Source organism: Condylura cristata, unplaced genomic scaffold, assembly GCF_000260355.1.
Source record: "Condylura cristata isolate star-nosed mole 26May11 unplaced genomic scaffold, ConCri1.0 scaffold00018, whole genome shotgun sequence".
NCBI classification, from domain to species: Eukaryota; Metazoa; Chordata; class Mammalia; order Eulipotyphla; family Talpidae; genus Condylura; species Condylura cristata.
This window is the reverse complement of record NW_004567119.1, coordinates 38,535,102-38,553,764: the sequence shown is the minus strand read 5'-3', so window position 1 is coordinate 38,553,764 and position 18,663 is coordinate 38,535,102. Positions and strand designations below refer to the sequence as shown.

At 40.8% G+C, this 18,663-nt stretch overlaps 1 protein-coding gene across 3 annotated transcripts in view; it reads right to left on the bottom strand.

The window, feature by feature from the left end:
- The window catches only part of PPP1R12B (protein phosphatase 1, regulatory subunit 12B), a 169,833-nt gene that overhangs the window by 82,002 nt on the left and 69,168 nt on the right, over window positions 1-18,663 (bottom strand). For all 3 annotated transcript variants that reach the window (XM_012726845.1, XM_012726844.1, XM_012726847.1), the window contains one exon: window positions 17,221-17,403. In XM_012726845.1, coding sequence (XP_012582299.1) covers window positions 17,221-17,403 — 183 coding nt within the window. The remainder of the gene's footprint in view (window positions 1-17,220; window positions 17,404-18,663) is intronic.

The window sequence follows — 18,663 nt, the reverse complement described above, 5'->3', positions numbered from 1 at the left end:
TCACCTGCCCTTGGGCTATCCTAGCCCGCTGCAGCCATCTAGTGAGCTGTAAATACTGCCTTACTAGAGGCTCAAGCCTAGCCAATTGTGGTAAAGAGCCCGAGAAAAAGAAATGCACAGCAGACAAATGCAGGGACAAGTTTCAGACTCGGCATAAATAGGTTAAAGCTACAGAGAGGGAACCCGTATGCTCTGCTCAGATTGACAGTTGTTAACTACCGATGAGGCAGGTTTCTACATCTATCAGGATATGATCTGACTGCATATTGCAGGGAGGGCTGCATTCAGCTGCTCATGTTTCAGAGTGGCTTTCTAGTTCTATGCTGAAATCAGAGTTTAAGTTTAAGCAAGGAGCCAAAGCTACATCTCCACTAGTCAGAATCATCAAGAAGAAAAAGAAAAGGGGTGTGTGTGTGTGTATCTGGGCCCAAACCCTCTTAGCTGAACTATGCATATCCGGAATTCTCAAGACCAGTAGTTTTCAATAAAAGACCCTTCCCTTCCTCCTGGAGGCAAAATAAGAATTACCTGGCCCAAAATGTTAACGGGATTTGCAAAAATTTCTGGAAAGGGCCAGCCAGTAAATCTCTCAGGCTTTGTGGGGTTCCCCACCAATTTTTTTTAGTGCCAAAGCAATGACAAACAATGTATAAATGAACAGCCAGGCTGTGTGCCTGGTGCTTGCCTAGAGGCAGAACTGAACAGTTGCAGAAGAAACCATGTGGCCCACAAAGCCTAAAATATTTACTGCCTGGTCCTTTAAAGAAAAAATTTACTGTTTCTGCGCTAAATTCTAAGGTATAGAGCAAACCGCAACTCAGAGAATGCCTTTTGTTTATTTGCAATTCTGATGCTTCCGTGACCTACCTTAGACAAACACTATATCATCCTGAATTCTTGTCGTTCAGAACATTTGTTCTGTTAAAAATACTCCAGTTCAAGTGCCAAAGCCGCTTTCGCAATGACAGTGTTTTACTTATGTAGGTCATTCTACAGTGAGTTCATTCGTCAGAACAGGTGTTCTGGATGCCAAGAATGGCAGATTCAAGCATTAAGAAGGTCAGCGAGTATTGCTTTATTTCATACCCATAGGCTATACCAACTGGCCCTGGCCAACTGTCTCAAATATGGATTGGTGACCACAGAACAGTAGTCTCACTTTTTCCTAAACAAGAAAGTCAACACAAGATATTGGTGGAAATGACCCAGTTCTCCAATAATAGGGAGAATAGTTAAGTAATTTTGGACACCTTTATGATAAAATACTATGTAGACATTTCAAGACAAAGTAAAAACTACTCTAGATACACAACTTATAAAATTTTACCAGAATAAATAAAGAACTCATAACAATGTTTAAAAGGGACTAAACCTCAACAGGAAAAAAAAAAAAAAGACCAGCAAAGCAGACAGGGAATTTACAAAGTAGGAACTCTGAAAAGCCTACATACATAATAAGAAGATGTTCAGTCTCACAAGTGATCAAGAAAATGCAAATTAAAACAAGGAGAAACCAGTTGATCTTTAAATTTGTAAAAACAAAACCAGCTGACATTCACAAATAGAACATTATTTGTAAAGAACTAGAAACTCACGCATTGCTGGTGAAAGTATAAATAGGAGAGCACCTGGCATTCTCAAGTAAAGAGGTGCTCACTCTTTAGATCCAGAAATTCACTAGGAAAGAACTACCCTTGAGACACGCTTGCACATTTGTGTGCAGGGACAAGAATGTGCATAGCAGCACTGTAGTACTAACTAAAAACAAAGCAAATGTCCGTTGGCAAGGACGAACTCTGATCTATGCACACAGTGCACTAAAATGAACATTTCATGAGTGCTTAAAATGAACAATGCTGAGTAAAAACAGGTTTCAGGATAACATAATGTGACGTCATGTTACAATTTACAAGAATGAAAGCAGGTAGAAGACGTGTGTACATATGTGACATAGTATCTCATAAAGCTTTGAGAATGATATATACCAAATTCAGGGTAATGGATGCCTCCCCAGAGGGAGGGAGTCACAGGGCGACACTGAAGAGACACAGTGGGGTTTCAACTCCATTTCTAATATTGCACTGAAAAAATTAAAGCAAATATGGCAAAATGCCAGGCTGTGATCAAGCTAGAAAGCATACACTGGAGCTGCAATAGTTAATGATCACTTTTAAAGAAAACCTACATAGTGCCTGATCTCAAAATAAAGATAAAATATATGTGGTTAGATTGTGGATAATGTATTTTCTCCTGAAAATATGCTCATAAACTTTGTGAACTTCAAGAGCTTTGACTTGTTCAGAGTTAAAAAATTCTAACAAACATTATCATTCAATTCAAAAGCAAATTTTAAACTGAAAAAGTTTTGTTTTCCACACTTAAAAACAACAACACTTTATTACCCTAGTTGGTAGTGACAGAGAAAATACAGGCACTTTCCAGGATAGTTAGACATGCCAGAAAAAAAAGCCTGAGAGCAAGCGAGAGTGTCGTGAACTTGGGGAGTGGGGCAGGTGGAAGGGTTCTCACCCTGGATACTGTCACCCTGGACACTGTCACCCTGGACAGAGCGAGCTGGCGACAGGTGGCTCTACTCACTAAGGCCCTGGATTCACAGGTCTTCCTGCTCTCACTGACGCTAGAAACTGGGCTCCACAGCTATAGTCACAAGAGGGGCTCTCTTAGGAGAGAATGGGTATCTGGGGAAGTAGGAAGAGCTCCCTAATGTGTGCATTTTAACCTTTATTGAACACTAACCTGCTTTTCACAACTAGGTGAAAACTGTAATCTCTTCCCCCCCAAAAAAGCAGTTAAGGGCCTTCCTTGGTGGTACAGCGGGTTAAAGCACAGAACTAAGAAGCTTAAGCCACTTCCGCATGAGTTCGATCTCCACCTGCCCCGGAGGTGACCACATGGCACAGCAGACCTCTCCTGACTGGCCCACTGCTCCCCTCAGCAATGTACTTGTCAATCTGCCTGTTCTGCTCCCGACTCTGTCCCTGGTGAATCCTCTCACCCTCCGCATCTCTGGCCTATACCCCATTTCTGTATAAATAAACAAATAAATCTTAATAATAATAATAATAATAATAAGCAGTTAAGTATAACAAAATTTTTAGGGATGTCTGCAATTCCTAAAGTTCAGGTTAAGAAAAGAAGGGTCTAGAAAGAAAGAACTCCTTAAAGGCCCTAAATGAAATTCACCTTCACAGAAGGACTACAAAAAAGATCTATTTTCTTACCCATTCCTTATTCATTCACCCCACTTTTCAGATAACTGAAATTCTTTTAATTAAAACTCCGGGACTTTTTAAACTAAGGTCCCGGAGGCGTGACTTATAGTAAAGGGTGTCTGTGCAGCACACAGGCCAATAATGAGCTCTGGCAAATGCTCACAGTCCTGCAGCCATTGCCACAATCAAGACACAGCCCATCACCCCCCCACCCCCAAATTCTGTCATTGCCCTAACCCTGAAATACAGGAAATTGTTTTTGATCGAAATAAGAGGCATCTTTTGTAATTACAAAAAAGCTTTAAGTACATATTGTTGAAGGAATGTACTGGCTTTCTCACCCATGCTAAAAGAAAAATATGTAAACCAACAGTGTCCACGCCAAGTGAGGTTTTAACTACTACACTACATATTATAACAAAAATGAGCTGAAGATCTAGTGAAATCAAAACCCCTTCCATTCCCTGTATCACTACATCCCATTCTCTGTCTTAAGAGAGGAGGCCTTTTTATGTGTCATTACATGATTCACACGAGCGCTGTACCTAGCCTATTCTCAGGGCTCCAAATGGTAACTGAATGAAAGCTATGGATAAAATCCAGTATCTAAGTGGTTATAAGTTGTCTTAGGGTGAGTTCTAATCATCTACCTACTCACTGTTTCTAAATTTGGTCAATAGTATGTTGACTGATTCATTCATATTTTCCACTCCATTCAAGCAATCATTTTCAATATTCCAGTATTGTTTTGCCCGTTCCAGATACTGCATATCAAAACAAAGAAGGCCTGATTTCCAGCAGGATCTTGTGGAGTTGTACATATAATGTAGTGATAATTAAAATAAAAAATTCCATAAAGAGATAGTGCTCTGGATAGGAAACCTATATTGCCTAAGGGGGTGAAGAGTAACACCTCACAGGGGAGATCAGACAGATTCTCCAGAGAATGAGACGAGACCAGCTAGAAAACAAGGAGGGGTCAGCAGTGACTGCGGAACCACTGTCCGACCTTTAAGCAGGAGGCTGAGTTGGTCAGACTTGTTGCTAGAAAGATCACTAAGCCACACTGTGGGAGGTAGTTTGGTCAGGGGGGACAGGGAAAGGTAGGAGAGGAAGACAGAGGATTCAGCCAGGGGGCCCTGCGTTAATGGCTGGACGGAGGGAGAGAACAGGATGGAATGAAGGAAGAGGGTAACACAGGACTTGGGGGTGAGTAAGTAACCTCTTGGTGAGAAATAAAGACACCTTTTAGTTCCATTTCCAAGTTTTCAGTTGGGTGACACACTGCAAGATTTTAAACAATACATGAAACAGGATCTCTTTTTCTGCTCCCCCGCCCCTGTAAATTTCTGAGTCAGAGGGAATGGAATGGGTTGATTTGTTTATACTTTTTCTAAGGGGATTTGTCTAAGGGGATTTGGAGAACTCTTAAAGAAACACATACCTGTAATGACAATTTACAGCACGGGGATGGCTAAAGTGGCCATAGTTATGAAGGCTACTCTGGTTCTCAGCCCCTGACCTAAACAAGCACTTTACATGTGTGTAGCTGTGTGTAGCTTATGAAGCTCAGCAGAGAAGTCTGGCTGGAAAAAGACTAACAATTGAAGCAACTGCCGTAGATACGATGAGCTAAGGGAGAATTTTGATAAGAGGAGAAATGTAAGGCCAAGGAATAGTAATTAAGGTCATCTGAAGAAAAAAAGGGCAAAAAAGAAACATTGAGAAAAGACAAAAGTGAGGGACAGGAAAGAATACCAGGGGTCATGGTAGAGACTGGAGAAGGCTGTAGTCAGCAGAGGAAGTGTTGTCAGAGTCCACAGTAAAAGATGAAGTGCTGAGGACTCTGTTAGGAATACGACTTGCTCCTTTGTCAGAGCAAGTTCTGGACAGGCAAGTGGGCCCAGGTTTCTACTGTAATAGGTGAAGCGGGAAAGGAGGCTTGGCAGTGCGTAAGGTGACATTAGAGGTCTTCTTCAAGGGAACCAGGGAAGGGAGAGTGCCCTCGAGGGCAATGCAGAGCCTGTTAATATGTGAAAGACTGACACTTGTCAAGGACAAATAAAACCTGTGTGCAGGTGTATTTCTGTCATAGATAGAGCTAACCTAGCAGCTCTGCTTCCTGCTATTTATGAATTTTGCATGCCATGTGTTCTAGACACTGTTTCATTATACAGGAATTTCTTTCTTGAAGGAGGGTAATCATGAGCTATTACTATATTTACTTGTATGTCAGGGAACCATTTTCAGCACAAATGCACAGGAACTGTGAATCACATTCTATTCCTCCTTTATTATTTAAAAGAATAAGATTTCCTCAGAGGAAATAAAGCCCTGGGTCAGTATACTACTCAGCATTATCTAAGAGGCTCTGGAGAAAATGGGGGGGGGGGAATCATTGTTTAAAGAAGAATCAGAAACAATGACTCATTGAGATTACTGCTATCAGCTAATTCCACTTTTAAAATACTTCTTACACTATAAATACACCTGCCCAGCCTCTGGAATTCTCCCAAAGATAAACTTCTTATCCCCAGCATGCTCACAAAACACTAGATAAGCCAGTTGATTTATGAGACAACTTTTCATTAATTTTTTCCCCCAAAACCTTATTGCCCATTTAGATTTCAGAGAGGATAGGATGTTTTTGATTTGCTTCACTTTCCAAGGTGGCGCCTCCCGAGATAAGGATTCATTTCCTAGAAGTCCTATCTCCCCTTCAAAGAGGTATCAAGAGACTCCAAGCACCGCCCTCTGTTTGCAGAGCACAGAACAGTCAACTGAGACTGCCCCCTTGGGTTTCACCCCTCAGTGGTGAGCAGGAGCGAGGGTGGCGGCTTGCAAGTGCCAAAGACTGGCTTCTGCGTCCTCGCTTTGTGACGGCAGGCAGGCTCCAGACGCCACCTGTGTCTTCACTCTCTTAAGTGTATTAAGAAAATAGTATTACTTACTTCACCAAGTTATGAGGATTAAATCATTTAGGAGCTACAAACATATAATAAGCTTTCAAAAATATTAATTCTCTTGCCCCAATAAAACCGTTCTACAGTCTTTCTAAACACCCATCCCATCTTCTTCACCTTCTCTGAACCAAGCCGACCACAAATTAACACTTGAGGCTCTATTGCTCCTTAACATGTCCTCTTGACTTATTACATGTATGTTTGGTGTATGCCATGTTGAGGGCTTAACCCAGCACATCTCCCTGTCTTATTACACCCCTGGTTCTTAGCAGGATGCTGAGCACATAAATGAAGGACAGTCACCAAAGCATTAGAATCCTGATTTTAGAATCCAGTATTGCTTATAGACCTCCTAACTCTGCTGATTAACCAAGTAGGAAACTGAAACTAAACAAGTTTAGTGGTTGCCTGAGAATGCACTGATTTTGTGCTTAGCTGAAGAGTAGATTAGCCATCTTGCCTGGAAATGCATGGAGCTTTATACTTTGTGCCCTGCTGCACTGGGAGGAACACCAAAGTGGAAGTCCACAAGGGGCCTCCCCATGACAGAAAACACCTGTACTCCCTATAACAAAACACTTAAAATGGAAAAGCGTAGCCTGTGCGCCTGCAAACGGATCCAAACACAGGATCGGGCCTTGGGAGCAGGACACCCCACAGTCCAATGGCCATTCCTCTGCTGCCATCTGCTGGACAGAGGATTGCGACACAGCGAGTGCCTTCCACTTGGGGAACAATTTTACTCAATAAACATTTCATCAATACCTACAATGTATTAGGTTCTGTGGGGAGCCAAAAAGACAATAAAAAGCACACTGAGTGAGTAGGGATCCAACGCATGATTTAATTAAAGCAGTCCTAAGAACAGCCCTACTGAAGAACTCTCAAGGGAGAATGCTGGTTTCATCTGGAATAAAGGAACAGGCAGTAAAACACAGCCAGGCAGAGTCTTCAAGTTTTTTAACCTTGGTACAAAAAGCGATGCAATTACCAAAGATATAGAGTGGAGAGAAGAGTATGGGTCTGAGGTATCATGGACTTCAATAATGCCTGACAACGTGATTTTGAATTAGAAACAGGTCTTCTATGCATAGAAGATCAATGGGAAACCTCTCATCTTGCATGTATGAGAAAACACTGACTTCCTTTGAGATTCAATCTGACTAGAATAGTTCCAGTGAGCAAACAGCTTTACCTAGACCTCAGTGAACTGCTCTCTCCATTTTATAATTCCCTGTTCAAAGGTCAACTCAAGAAACAAGCTATACCCTTCATCTACCTAAAACCCCACAGCAGTGCCTCTCGTAATTGCCTCAATAATTGTTTTGTTTACTTAAAATGTATCCTAGGTAATAATAACATTAAAAAAATACATCCACTGCCTGTGTATCACCATCCAACTTAAGAATCACACTACAGATAACCAAGTTCCTCTTCTAAAGAGAAGGCAGATTTTGACTTCCTAACCATCCTCTGCTACCTTGACTCCTTGGGTCAGGCTCTTCAGTCAGCAAACATGTCTAAATTCACAAGGAATATGAAGAGAATTCTCAAGCCGGTTATTCTGCACATGATAGCTCATTCTTAGCCAGCCTCCTTCTCCGCCTCTCCCAACCACACAAGCAGTGAAGCAATGTATGCAAGCAAGGCAGCTTCCCAAAAAACCATCAGGAAAAAAAGAGGACTAAGAGTAGAAAAACTACCCTAAGACAGCAAAGTTGCGGCAAGAAGTTTTACCTGCTGCTCGCGCTATGGTAGGCCCAGTACATGCTGGCTTTCAACCCGCACTCCACTCAGTCCCCAGACACTCTGGGGAGCTACGGCAGAGGCTTTACTCACTTCCCCAGGACAAAAAGGTCCACTTCCTGTGCCTCAGATTTCCATAAAAACCAGGCACGGCAAGGCACTCCTTTATAAGACCAAATCATTGCAGGTGAGACCAGGTCAGACTACCTCAGACACACCTGGCTACATACACGCGGCAGCTTTCCCAGAAGCCCAATTTTCGACAGACAGGTGGCCACTCCTTTGGTTGTTCTTCCTTAGTAAATACCAGAGCTCATTTTATGAGACTGGTACAAGCAACCTTCTTTTTCTGACATGGGAAAATCAACTGGTAGAGGACAGGGGGTGAGGGCATAAAACCTTGGGCCCTCCCACATGTCACCAATACTCACAGTTCTGAAAAAAGAACCTCTTTATCAGAAGGAGATTAACTGTAAAAACAGGGTTGATAAGGGCTCTGGGTAGCAGGTGTGAGGTGACGATGGCTTGACTCTGAAGTGGTTGGGGAGTTAGCACAGAACCACCAGAGGCCCCGCTGCATCAGGAGTGGATTCCTGTCCTGAAGAGGAGAAGGAAACTTTGAAGCCCCTACTCCTGAGCTGTTAAGTGGTAGTTTGAAGAACTGTGTGACAAATGCTCTTGTCTCTGAAAACGAAGTGGATTTGTGTCACATCAGCCATGCTTAGCAATGGACGTACAGGGGAAAGATAATGACGTTTTAATTCAAGCTCCTTGAATCTTATTGTAGTAATTAAGCAGGCTTCCCCCAGATCTCCCTTCCCAGAGCTGTTAGTGTTATTTTTAAACAGCTGTATTGAAATCTAATTCATATACCCACTTATGCATCACTCAGTGGTTTCTATTATATTCACAGATTTACACAGCCACCACCATAATCAATTTTGAAACATTTTCATCACCCCCAAAAGAAACCTCATATGTGTTAGCAGTCTCTTTCGACTTCCTGTTTTTAAATATACATCAACGACATTGTCCTCACTGGCTGAACAGTACCATACTGCGTCAAATCTAAAACACCATCATCTAACTGCAAGACGGGCCGCTTTATTTACCACTAAAGAAGAAAAAGCTGTGTCATTCAGACATGCCTTTTGATCATCTCCTTATCACTTAAGATATTGAAAGGGATCTATTAGATTTTGTAAGATATGTTTAGTACTAACAATGCACATGACTCAGTAGCAGTAACAACACAAACCCCTGTGGCCAAATTCACATATGCATGGGAATGATAACGAACAGTGTAAGACACTCTGATTTTGAGACACTATAATAAAATACAAACAGTGCTCACCTCAGAATCACAATGTTTACTGCCATATTGTCTAAAGTATGTCTGGTTACAATACAAGAGAAACTGACCTCACTGGCTCAGGCAGGAAAGGCATCATATAAATCTAAGCTATATGAGATAGTAAGCTAATATAACTAATCACATATGCAAACCAGAGACTTCCAGAATGGTAATACAGTGGAGAAGATACCTACTGCTACGTACATTGTTCGACAGTTGTGTGAGAGAGAACTATCCACATAGCAGAGAAAAACTTCATGGACTCAGCCTCATTGCAGTCTTTTCGGTAGGGAACAAAAACTGAGAGAGACTAGAGCTGGTGGAGTTTCCTCTTTAGATCACCTTTTCGGGTTCAGTGCCTGTCCTTCGCTTAGAGACCAAGATTTGTCAAATGAGCTTTAAAACCATGACTCAGCTTAATAACTAGGTTTAAAGTTCTCACATTCTAGAGATGATGCTAATTAATTTGCTGGTAGCTTCAAATTAGCAAGAATAACTACCTGGGTTATACACCCCCAGGATTTAAGAAGGTTGATCTGTGTGCTGTATATGATTATATCCTGACCAGCCAGAGCTGGCTGCAGGTGGATTATTTGGGAAAAACAACATCAACTTACTGTGGAAAAAAAGCAGTTTGTTTCCATAGACAAGGAAGGACACCCATACAAAATGTAAAATTCAGGGCTGGGGTTGGGGAGAGGGAAAAGCGAGGGGAGAAAGTGAGCAGAAGGATCAAAGGCAGACACTATCAGACTCTAATATTAGCCAAGGGAATTGTTTCCATTTTGTTGCTAAGGAAAACTTGGAGCTTTGGAAAATGAACCCCAGCACTACAACATTGTGACAGCTGCAGCCTGGCCCTGAAATCCCCACAGAGCTGTCTGCCAACTGCTTGCCTCTTGCCAGTTTTTAGCCTGCTGTCTGGCGGTCAAATCAACCTCTCCACAGTCAGATGGCCCTGTTGGAGTCCACGGGCCCGGGCGTGAGGCGAAGTCTGGATGGCAGTTATGAGTGTGGACACGGCTGTATTCTAGGCTGCAGATGAAGAGGGACTCCCCTGAATCAAAGATCTTTGTCTTAAATTCAAAAGAAGAAACGGTTTGTGAATTCCATGAGGAGGAAAAAGAAGCTTGGGTGATGATTCTCCACTCTGCCTCTAACTCAAGGTTTGATATCAAGCAACTGACTCCATGTTTGGGGGGCCCTCAACATTTCCATTTGTGAAAGAGAGGGCATACCTTCTATTCCTTCCCATCAAGTAAGAGTGTACTCAAGCACATTTGAGCTTTTGAGGGAAGAAAAAAAGTTTGTAAATTCAAGATGATGCTCTTCTTAAAAATAAAAAATCATTTTCACAGTCTTGGCCTGACCATAGGTAACAAAATACTAAATTATCAAGAATCCTGCAAACCTTCAATCTGACTACCATGCTCTTAAACGCTTCAGTGATTCTGATCACCCATCTTCACAGACTCACATCATAAGAGACTGTGTTCCTAGATATTTTCTCCCTACATTTCCCTGCTATCTCCTCCCCTGCAAGTTATAATGGTAACACTTTATTACAATCTAGTGTTAGCATTTCATGTTTCCTTTTGTACCTGTAGTTAACAAACTGAGTGAAGAACTGACTGGCCCCTTGGTATGTTCCATTTACCCCTCTTAAAAAAAAATACCCCCAAAGGGTGGGCCAGCTGCACAAACCTCACTCCCTCCTCCCCCCTGGCAAATGGAGTCTTCCCCTGGCCAGGACTTACCATGGCCAGTTTTAAAGTCCCATTTATCCCAATGCTCATTAATTGTTTCAAATTGGACCTGTGAACACAGGCTTCAAGCCTCCATCAGGGTTTCCCAGCGGGAGTTAAAAAGCTTCCACAATGAGCTGATTACAGAGAAAGCTGCAGCTTCAAGAGAAGAATTAGCACCCAGCATTGATCTTTCAGATGGAAAATTCAGCTGTTTTCAAAACATGTGATTTTTTTTCTTTCAGCTTATGTTTGTCTAGCACGAGAAACTAAATGGCTTTAATTCTGTAAAGCTTAAATGATATGTTTTATTTGATCAAGTCATTCTCCAGCTGAAAATACTCCAGTAGTATTCCATGGCTTTGAGAACCAAAGTTCAAATTTCTTAGCAAAGCCCAGACAAATACCTACACGATCTGGTTCCTGCCTACCTCTCCACACTTGCCAAAGTATACTCAGTGGAATACCAGTCTTGAGTTTCTGTGAAAAACAACAAAACAATTCAGGGGACACAGAAATTTGAAAAGTGCTGCAAATTCTGACCATGCCCAAGCTCTACTCTCCACCCCCAACTCAAGAGAAATGAACCAGAAAGACTTTTGAGTAATCTGTTTAACCTCTTGTTTCACACATTCATTGGATCACAGAAATTTGTTTTTCCCTTCATGTAAATCTGTAGGGTGTAAGACACTTTCAAAAATCGCTACCCTGTCCTTATGTTCTCCCTATCTCTTCAACATTTGTGTTCCCACTAAAACGCCATTCTTCTGTTTAAACACTTAGAGTTAACCTCTAGTTACCCTTTACAGTTAAACTCCAATCATCTTCTCTGGTGCACCTTCTCTGTCACCTTACTTACTCATTTAAATGTATGGCCTCCCTGTTGGCATAAGGGGTTAAGTCCCAGCACAATGAAGCAATCTGCAAACCACTGCAGCATGAGTTCTATCCCTGGCCAACCCACATGGCGCAGCAGACCTCTGCAGTCTCTCCCGCTGCTCCCGTCTGCAGGGTATTTCAGTCAGTGCACCTGTTTTGTTCCTACTTTGTCTATGGTGAGTGGGGAGCAGATGACAAAAAAGAAGAGAACCCAAAAGCCAAAGTGTTTAGAATGGCCCAGGATTGGCGAAAGAGCAGTCTGGAGGCTCAGATTTTAGTACCATGCGTGGTTCCAGAAACCATGGTTTTCAGCCTGAGCAGGCTGGGAGCTGTAATCAAGAACTCATGTAAAGCCGGAATTCTTAAAGGGCTGCCCAGTTCATGAAAAGGGCCCCAGCATCTCTGGCTTACACCTCAGCTCTTGTATGCAGAAGTAAACAGATCTTTAAATAAATAAGTACATAAATGTATATAGATTCCTTTCCTCTCTGATCCCTCCCCCGTAAGGTATACATATATTTATTATAGCATTAAACAACTGTGCTGTAATGTTTAATTTGCTGGTTTTCTCTTCCACAAACAATAAATTTAAGCTTCTCAAGGGCAGAAAGATGTTTTTCTTTGACCTTTATGCTTAATACCTCTGTGCCTGGCACATGGCAATCTCTCAATAAAAAAGATTACTAGATGATTTATATATGTGTGTGTGCATGCGAGGGTTCCATTTAAAGAGTCTATATATAGATATATTACTATTCTTGTAAGAATCTTATCTTTTAAGACCCACTACTAATTCATTTACCTAACTGTCCTATTTACTTATACGTGTGCTTATTTTCATCATAGTTGATCTCTCTTGTTGTTACCAACTAAATAATAGTTTGATGTTTCTGTTCTGCATTAAAAAATTCTCTTATACATTGGTCTGCACCTATGAAATATCTTAGAACCTGCACCTGCTAACTCTTTCTCATCTGACTCTTTTCCTTTATTGTTTCTGTGTCTATGTGACTCATCATCACTTGACACTTTTTTTGGCCATGGGCAAAGTACCCTTTTCATGTACTGGGCAGCCCTTTAAGAATTCCCGCTTTATATGAGTTCTTGATTACAGCTCCCAGCCTGCTCACTCTTTTGCCAGTCCAGGGCCACTCAAAGACTTTGGCTTTTGGGTTCTCTTCATTTTTGTCACCTGGAAATTCCCTTTCATTGTCGCAAACTCAACTCTATTTTCCTGTTTCTAATGAGAAAGAGACCTTTGTGATGCCATTGACCACACTGCTGGGGTCATTCTCCTAAGCATATTTCAAGCCCTGTTCACTTTCCTCCACTTCCTCTCATGCAGTTTTCTTCTACAACGTTCATCTCACTGGTCATCTCACAGCCATTCATGTCCGCTCGGCTCTTGTTCAAGTCAATACTGCAACTGAAGCTTAAAAACCAGAAGTACAAAAATGTAAAATAGATCATGCTACTTTGTGCTTATAACTTTCTATGGCATATGGCCTATTCCTAAGCATATACCTAAGAGAAAGAAAAACACTTTGTCTACACAAAAACTTACACATGAATCTCTATAGTAACATTATAAATAATAGCCCAAACTTAAATGTCTACCAAGTTATGAATGATGAACAAAATGAGATATACTCACACAATGCAAAAGCATCAGGCTACAAAAAGAATAAAGTACTAATTTATGCTACAGCATGATGAACATTTGAAACCTTGAAAACATTAAGTGAAAGAAACCAGTCACAACAGACTACAGGTTGATTCTACTTACATGAAATATCCAGAGTAAGTAACTCTATAGACACAGAAAGTAGACCAGCAGTCACTTAGGCCTAGTGGGTAGTAGGGAGACAACTGCTAACGGTACAGAATTTCTTTTCAAGGTGATGAAATGATCTAAAAGTGATATTCACATATTATCGGTGAATATACTAAAATCCACTATAAATGGCTAAATTATATGGCATATGAATGCTGTCAATAAAAAGCCACTGGGTTGTTGGAAAAATCATGACACATTTTTTTGCTTGAAAAACATAGAAAAAATAACGTCATCACTTTCCCAACAACCCACTATTATAAAAAAGTCTGCCAATGATGCATTGGGGTTCTTAGCATATACATCAAAAATCCTTCTCAAGGCTGTAAGGCCTTGCATTAGAGAGCCCCACCTGCTCCTCAAGTCTCCTGTTAGCGCACCGAACTATCCATGTCAATCACAATGTTGTCTTTCTGTTTCTCCAAATGATCAAACATTGTCCCACTGTAGTCTTTTCAATTGACTCCTTTCTGCCTGGAACATTCATCCCCTTCTCTTCACCTAGCTATTATTTTCCCTAAAGCTCTCAATTTGACTATCACACTCTTAGGATAACATTCTGTGAGTCCTAGAGGGGCGTCTTCTATAAAGCATTGTCATAACTCACACTACACTTTCACAGGGTGGGTGGGTGTGTGTGTGTATCACAAGTATAAGTACTTATTTAATGTTTGTCTTCTTTGTAACACCTATGTTTTCCCAGTTCTAGTTCACTGCTGTATCATCTGGGCTTATCATAGTACTTGGTAACAGCTGGTGCTCAACAAACATTTTGAAAAGAATGAATGTTAACACATATCATATGACTGAGCCTACCAGCTCTTCATCCAATATGTCCCTACTATATAATAAATACTTTCATCTAATGTTTAACATCTCCCTATGTATTCTCTCATACATCCCTTAACTGCACTTTTCCTGATATTCCACACTCAGGATTCATTAAGACACTGACTTAACTCTTCTATTCTTTAAAGATTTATTTATTTATTCATACAGAACTGGGGTATAGGCCAGAGATGCGGAGGGTGAGAGGATTCACCAGAGACAGAGTGGGGAGCAGAACAGGCAGATCAAAGAAGTACACTGCTGAGGGGAGCAGCGGGCGGGTCAGAAGAGGTCTGTCACGCCATGTGGATCTCCTCCGGGGCAGGCAGGAATTGAACTCATGCAGAAGTGGCTTAAGCTTCTTAGTGCTGTGCTTTAACCCGCTGAGCCACCAGGGAGGGCCCTAACTCTTCTATTCTTATATTTGCTGTCTCTGGAGAAAATATCTCCTAGTTATAATATGTGGTACTCAAAAAATATTTATGGATTGAATAAAACTTCTAAAACAGGCCCTTCCTGGTGGTGCAGTGGATTTAAGCACAGCACTAAGAAGCTAAAGCCACTTCCGTATGAGTTCGATCCCTGCCCCAGAATTGACCCACATGGCTGGCAGACCTCTCCTGACCCGCCTGCTGCTCCCCTCAGCAGTGTACTTCATGATCTGCCTGTTCTGCTCCCCACTCTGTCTCTGGTGAATCCTCTCACTGACCCTGCACCTCTGGCCTGTACCCCAGTTCTGTGTGAGTAAATAAATCTTTAAAGAAAAAAAAAACTTCTAAAACAAATAAAAACCTGTAGCAGGTGTCATCTCATTGATTTGGTTGTAGAATAAAATTCCCAGAAGATAGTAACTGATTCATACAACAAAGTATTTATGAGTCTGATTTACCCATCTTTTCGGGGATGATTTTTAATGACAAGTTTAAAGGATTTTTCTAAAAGTGGGCCTTTTTCAGCTAATGAAAAGGTAACTTTTACATTTAATTTCTAGGTGAAACCATACTATGAAAATTACATAAACTTTAAATATTTAACATTGATTTATTAAATTTTTTTGACAGACATTATTTCTTTAATCAGCTTCCATTCTTATTTGTCTTCCACATTGTAGTGTGTCCAGAGTATAAAACTAATCATATCACTCCTTTTATTGAAGCTTTTGGTGGTTCTATTTCTTTTTAATAATATAATAGTGTATTTTTACATCATTTTGTGCTTATTTCCATCTCAGTTGTAATCCCGTGGGCTTCCCATCACCAAATCACCCATGTGCCATCACCATAGGATTTATTAAATTTTTTTGGTTAAAAGCTAATTAAAAGATGACAACTGGCCCTCCCTGGTGGCGCAGCGGGTTAAAGCACAGCACTGAGAATCTGAAGCCACTTCCGCATGAGTTCGATTCCCGCCTGCCGCCTGCCCCGGAGGAGACCACATGGCGAGCCAGACCTCTCCTGACCCGCCCGCTGCTCCCCTCAGCAGTGTACTTCGTTGATCTGCCTGTTCTGCTCCCCACTCTGTCTCTGGTGAAGCCTCTCACCGCCCCTGAGCCTCTGGCCTGTACCCCAGTTCTGTATGAATAAATAAATAAATCTTAAAAAAAAAAAAATTAAAAAAAAAAAAAAGATGACAACTTTGGCTCTGCAACCTGTTAGCCCCCAAAATTGGTTTTCTTCAAATTTTTTTTTATGTAAAGAAATGATAAAAAAGAAAAGAGGGAGGAAAAGAAGAAAAAGGGAAAAATAAAAACACTATTTTTTAATGCAACATTTCTTCCCAAAATGTGTTTTTGGAGCAGCCTTTAAATAATTGGCAAATAAAATGTTTAACTCATTGTGTTTTATAGACCATACAATTTCTTGATTCAGTACATAGATATACACACAAATACAAAAACTCCTTCCTTTGAATATTTAAAATAAAATAAGTCAAGTAAAAAAAAAATGATAAGACTTCTTTACTTTTCCAGACTTAAAAGAAAGGATGATGATGACGTCAGTCTTTAGGTAGATCTGAAACTCCTGCATGGAGTGCATTCTATTTTTTACACTTCAAGTGACAGAAAACGGTCCATTCTCCTTGGTCACACCTTCCAAGTTCTCTTAATTATGACAATCAAAAAGTCCTTAGAGTGACCCTTACATTAAATCTCATTTACATCACTTCATGATTACGGTCTCATAATTTCTCTCTAAAGAGACTGTAGAATAAATAGCCAGTCACTTTCTTCTACCATCTCATCACAGACTATTAATTTCCCTTTCTGGTATTCTTTGCAAATTAATTAAAACTTTAAATTTAGCTCCATTCCTCCAAGTCTTTTATCAAATCATTGCTTGTCCTCACAGCTGGAGAAGCATTCACAGACTACCCAGAACAAAACAGAAGGTTCTTTTCTGTACTTCAGGTTCCCCACCACAAAATGAGAAATACACCTCAGAATGGCTTCTAAGGCAAACAGAAGAAATACCTCTACCCATAAAGAAAAAGGATCTATGTTAAATAATCACAAATAATTGAGATAGCCACCAAAAATCCCTCGAGGCAAAATACAAAACTCTGTCTGTAACATAAAGATTATTTCCTTAAGTTCCTACCTCAAGGCCAAACCCGACAAACGAAATGAGCAAGATCATACCTCCTCCTCTCCCTGGCTTCCACAGAGGAGTCTGTTCCAGGAGTGGAGAGCACAGTGGCAGATGTAACCCCATTGGCAGTGCTAGGTGGAGGGCGATTGGTGATCACACAGAGCGGTGTGCTAGGCGAGACATTGTCTGTTGTTTTATCTGCTGTTGAGTCAGCCTGGGATTTGTAAGGAGTCCTGAAAGCAAAAAAGACACAAGCAGAAAGAGAATAGTCAAACAAGCTATATAACAAAGCCCTGGCACAAAGACAGATGGCTTGAGATAAGTTTAACTGTGTAATTTTCTTCCTTAGAATTTGTTGGCTGGTTTGCTTTTTGAATTCTGAGCTCTTAAATCTTAGAACAGGATGATCATACATTCAGTCTGATTTCCTCTGCCGGAGTTATGCATTACGAGTTTTCTTTTTTTTTAACCTGAGATTAAGCATAAAACAAAACTAGCTGTTGTCCAAGGCAAGATAGTGGCACAGGCAGGAGTTCGTGATGTGACTCCCGAGTGCCACTCCATTTCCACACACATGAGAAGGACAGCACATCACTTATGCTATCAGTCGCCACCTGCCCTCAATTCTTGGTCATGACAGTCTTTGTGGCCCTCAACTGAGACTGGGTGACCATCTTCTTGGATGATCCAGCGATAATGCTAAATACTCTATAACCTCAATATGTTTTGTTCCCCCTTACCAAGCTCAGCAACTGCTCTCTTCCCATTTAAACAAATGTCTAGATTCACAACTGCATAAATAAGAAATAGAAGAAAAAATTAACAGTATTCTATATTTAACCTTAACTATAGACTGTCCAACACCAAGCTGTATAATTAAATTCATTTACATGAAAACAACATCTTTGTTTCTTAACAAAGAGTTGAGAGCAACCATTGGCTCTCCACCCAAATAGCTATCATTTGTGATGTCACAGCTTGTTGCTGGGGTAACAGAGATCCAAAATTGACACGGAGATGGGAAAAGCAACAAAAGTAATGAATGCTAAAACTGTTTTTTTTTTCTTTCACCTACTCACAATCATTACCAGAAATGTTTATAAAGAGCTTGCTTTCAAATAATCACATTACTAGAATAAGCTTGAAAGAAACAATCAGGTCATAAAAATCTAAATATGGTACCTAGGAACAATTAAAACACAGAACAGCTTGGAAGTGGTATCTAAAAAATTCAAGCCACTTCTCCAGAAAGAGTGTATTCTGAGAAAAAGGTGAAATTTTATATTTATTTTTTAGTTTTAAAAATGAAGACAAATAACTCCTCAGACTTACAAAATACATAAGACAATAGGAAATACTAACAAAATTAGCCAGAAACTAAGGTATAAAAATTACACTTATCGGGCCCTCCCTGGTGGCGCAGCGGGTTAAAGCACAGCACTGAGAATCTAAAGCCACTTCCGCATGAGTTCGATCCCACCTGCCCCGGAGGT